This window comes from Octopus bimaculoides, chromosome 2 (assembly GCF_001194135.2).
Source record: "Octopus bimaculoides isolate UCB-OBI-ISO-001 chromosome 2, ASM119413v2, whole genome shotgun sequence".
Classification (NCBI taxonomy): Eukaryota; Metazoa; Mollusca; class Cephalopoda; order Octopoda; family Octopodidae; genus Octopus; species Octopus bimaculoides.
Window position 1 is genome coordinate 128,744,483 of NC_068982.1, and position 3,597 is coordinate 128,748,079.

General features: G+C 31.2%; 1 protein-coding gene across 1 annotated transcript in view; it reads right to left on the reverse strand.

The window, feature by feature from the left end:
* The window catches only part of LOC106877301 (titin), a gene marked incomplete at its 3' end in the record, with an annotated part of 606,785 nt that overhangs the window by 303,089 nt on the left and 300,099 nt on the right, over positions 1 to 3,597 (reverse strand). Inside the window, exons 167-169 of the mRNA XM_052965881.1 lie at positions 2,737 to 3,039; positions 1,827 to 2,132; positions 448 to 753 (exon numbers count right to left, since the gene is read on the reverse strand). Of these exons, the coding sequence (XP_052821841.1) occupies positions 448 to 753; positions 1,827 to 2,132; positions 2,737 to 3,039 (915 nt within the window). The remainder of the gene's footprint in view (positions 1 to 447; positions 754 to 1,826; positions 2,133 to 2,736; positions 3,040 to 3,597) is intronic.

Here is a 3,597-nt window from a genome sequence, read left to right on the forward strand (position 1 = left end):
ATGCGATCCATAGGAATCGGCGATGTTAAAAATGTAAACTTCTCCTCAGGGAAATGCATGAGAACCAGCTTAAACGTAAGACATTATAACCGAGTATGAGAACTATAGTTGGATAAGGATATAACGTAATTCATTTGAAAATATCAAGGAGTTTCTGCCTCACAAACAGGAGTTACACCACAGTTATTTTGTGATCTTTGCTACCCTGGTATCTATTAACCCATTTATTTTATCTGAATTATTCTTAATTAGGAGAAAATAAATACATATAATTATATATATATATATATATATAGAGAGAGAGAGAGAGAGAGAGAGAGAGAGTGCACACAAACAACGAATTTAGTGTTGGCTTCAAGAAAGATAGGTAACAATTTGCTGTCTATATTAAGAATAGTGTAATTATTTACTGGGAAACTGCAAATTAAACAATAAAAATGTAATTACATATTTTCCTAGTTGGTTTGGTAATATCTGTTGCTTCCAGTGGTTGACTTGGGCCTTCATCATTAACAGCAATGACTCGGAAAAGGTATTCAGTATCTTCAAGCAAGTCTTTAACAGTATATTTTGTGGTTGTTCCACTAACTGTTCCAGATTTAGACCAGGTTGTCCTAGTAGCTGTCCTATATTCAATGATATAGTTAACCACAGGCAAACCTCCATCCTTCTCTGGTGGTTTCCATTGAAGCTCAGCAGAATTTTCTGTTACATTGTCAATAATTAGAGGACCAACAGGTGCAGATGGGACGTCTGAAAATAGCAAGGACAAAAATTTCATAAGTTATCTGAAATGCAGCCAGTCAATTTTATTGCATTTAACATGTGATATCATACAAAAAAATTGTTTATTGATGATATCATTGCAAAATTACATATATTACATCTTAATATTACATGTCTATAGAATTAATTATAAAGGAACTATTTCTATAAAGTGAAATATTGATTTATGGTTATATTTTTGATTATTCTAAATCAAACATATCAGATTAATTAAATCTTGTATTAAAGATTTGTTGGGTAAAATAATATCAACCAGAACTATATCTACTTAATAGTGTTATAATGTGTGTTTGTGTGTTTGTGTGTGCACTTATAGTCAAGTCTGCACTAACATACTTAGTGGGTAGAAATGATTTTTAATCAGTTGATATTATACCCATTATGAGAAGAAGACTAATTAGCATTAATGAAAATTCTTCTCAAAATGATCAAAAAAGTGAACTCTGAAATTTGAGTTGGTTGAAAATTAAAAGGAGATATTGAGAGAAGTAAGTTTTGGTAACTATGGTGACATCTCCAAACTTGTTTCAGTTTTATCAGACCTTCTCAATGAGCCATAGTGCATAGTAACCAAAGCACAGAATGAATTGAGTATATTTTTCATATATTCTTAAAAAGTATCAATAAACACTCTTCAAGTATTGTATATATTAGAAAAGTTTCTACTGTGTGAAAATACTTCACTCATAAGACAGTCTAGAATACTGACTTTTAAAAATTTTCCGTGGGTACCTTCAGGATGAAAATTATGTAAAGTGCAGGCTAATTTACTTTGTCTAATAATCCCAAAATAATTTTCAAAGTGTGTTTGTTTGAGAAAGAAAGAGAGAGAGAGAGAGAGAGAGAGAGAGAGAGAGAGAGAGAGAGAGAGAGAGAGAGAGAGAGAGAGAGAGAGAGTGTGTGTGTGTGTGTGTGTGTGTGCATGTGAGCAAATAGGTTTGTATACACACATACACAAAGAAACACTTATATATGCATATATTTTAACAGTGAATGCTTCAATTGCTTTATTTAACATCATAAATGCTTAATATTCTTACCATAAGGACTTCTGGCTAATGTTGCACCAGATGTTTCCAAAGGTTTACTAGCACCAACAGAATTGTGAGCAATAACCCTAAAGAAGTATTCAGTTTTCTCAATTAGGTTTCTGCAGCAGAACTCTGTCACTTGATCGCTCACTTTTTCAACTTTACTCCAGGAAGAACGAGAAGCTTCTCTCTTCTCAATAGAATATCCAGTTATAGGAGAACCACCATCATCAGCTGGTGGCTTCCATTTAATGCTGATTGATGTTCGTTTAATGTCAAACACATCAAGTGGTCCAATAGGAGGAGATGGCAAACCTAAAAGAAATTTTATTAAGAAATTATATACATTTGTAACATCTGTTTGTCACATAATTAAATAACAAATATTATATGTACACATGTGTATGATACTAATTTTAATTAGAAGAGACTTATATAACAACAGTAAGAATTAGATAATTATATTGATCTAAAGTTAAATTCTTTATAAGTTTATGATTAAGTACTATTTTAGACCTGGTTCAAAAATCTACAATTTCCAACAACTATTAAAAAGAAAACTCATACTTTTTATCAGACATTATTAAAGGAAAATCATTGCATAATCAAATTACTATGTGTTTTAAAATTATGATAATCAACATTATTTGGCAAGTTTAGATAAAACTATTCCCAATTGGCAACAACATTATTTAGCATGGAATAACAAGAAAAATAGAAGAAAAGAAGGTATAGCTAACAAAATTTATATAGTAACAAAGAACCACCATGAAAAAACAGGAAGGGAAATATGACAGCTTATTTTAGAGGAACCTATAGTTTTATACTAAGCCCCACACTGCAACAGCTATATTATGCATTTAATAATCAAAAGCTGTATATGAAAAGCAAATATTTAATGCTAAAATTAAATACTGACCAGCTTCTTTCTTTGGTGTAATGATATCTGAAATTTCTGCTAAAGGTCCAGTACCAGCTTTATTTTCAGCACACACAGCGAAGTAGTAACCAACATTCTCAGTAAGATCAGTCACTTTCCAACTATGTTCAAAAGAATCAACTGTCATGACACGTTCCCAGTTATCTTTCTTTGATTTTCTCATCTGGACGATGTATTTTGTTACCTTTGAACCTCCATTTTCTTTTGGTGGTTTCCATTGTAAGGAAACAAAATCTTTTCCAACTTGGGTTGTTGTGAAATTTAATGGAGGTCCAGGAGGTGCTAAATTAAAAAAAAATAAATATATATATAAATTTAGTAATCAAAAATGACCAGCTGATATTTATATAATATTATTAGTAAATTCATTTACAAAAATAATTTCAAATAATTTTATAAGAAAACAATTGTAAGTACAAATACAAAAAAGGTAAAGGAAACATTATGTTGCTGGTGTTGTTTCGTTAATAATGTGCTTGTGTACGGATTCCAGTCATTTGGATATGGCCATGCTGGTGTCTGTCTCTCTTTCACACACACACACATACACATGTTAATATTTGTAAATTTGTGTGTACATATAATAATAATTCTTTCTAACTGATTTTATTTTATTGAACCTGAAGGGAACAAAAGCAAAGCTGACCTCCACAGAATTTGAACTCAGAATGTAAAGAGCCAGATGAATTGCCACAAAGATTTTTGCCTGATATGCTAATAATTCAGCCATATCACAACCTTGATGATGATGAGAAGAAGAAGAAGAAGAAGAAGAAGAAGGAGAAGAAGAAGAAGAAGAAGAAGAAGAAGAAGAAGAAGAAGAAGAAGAAGAAGAAGAAG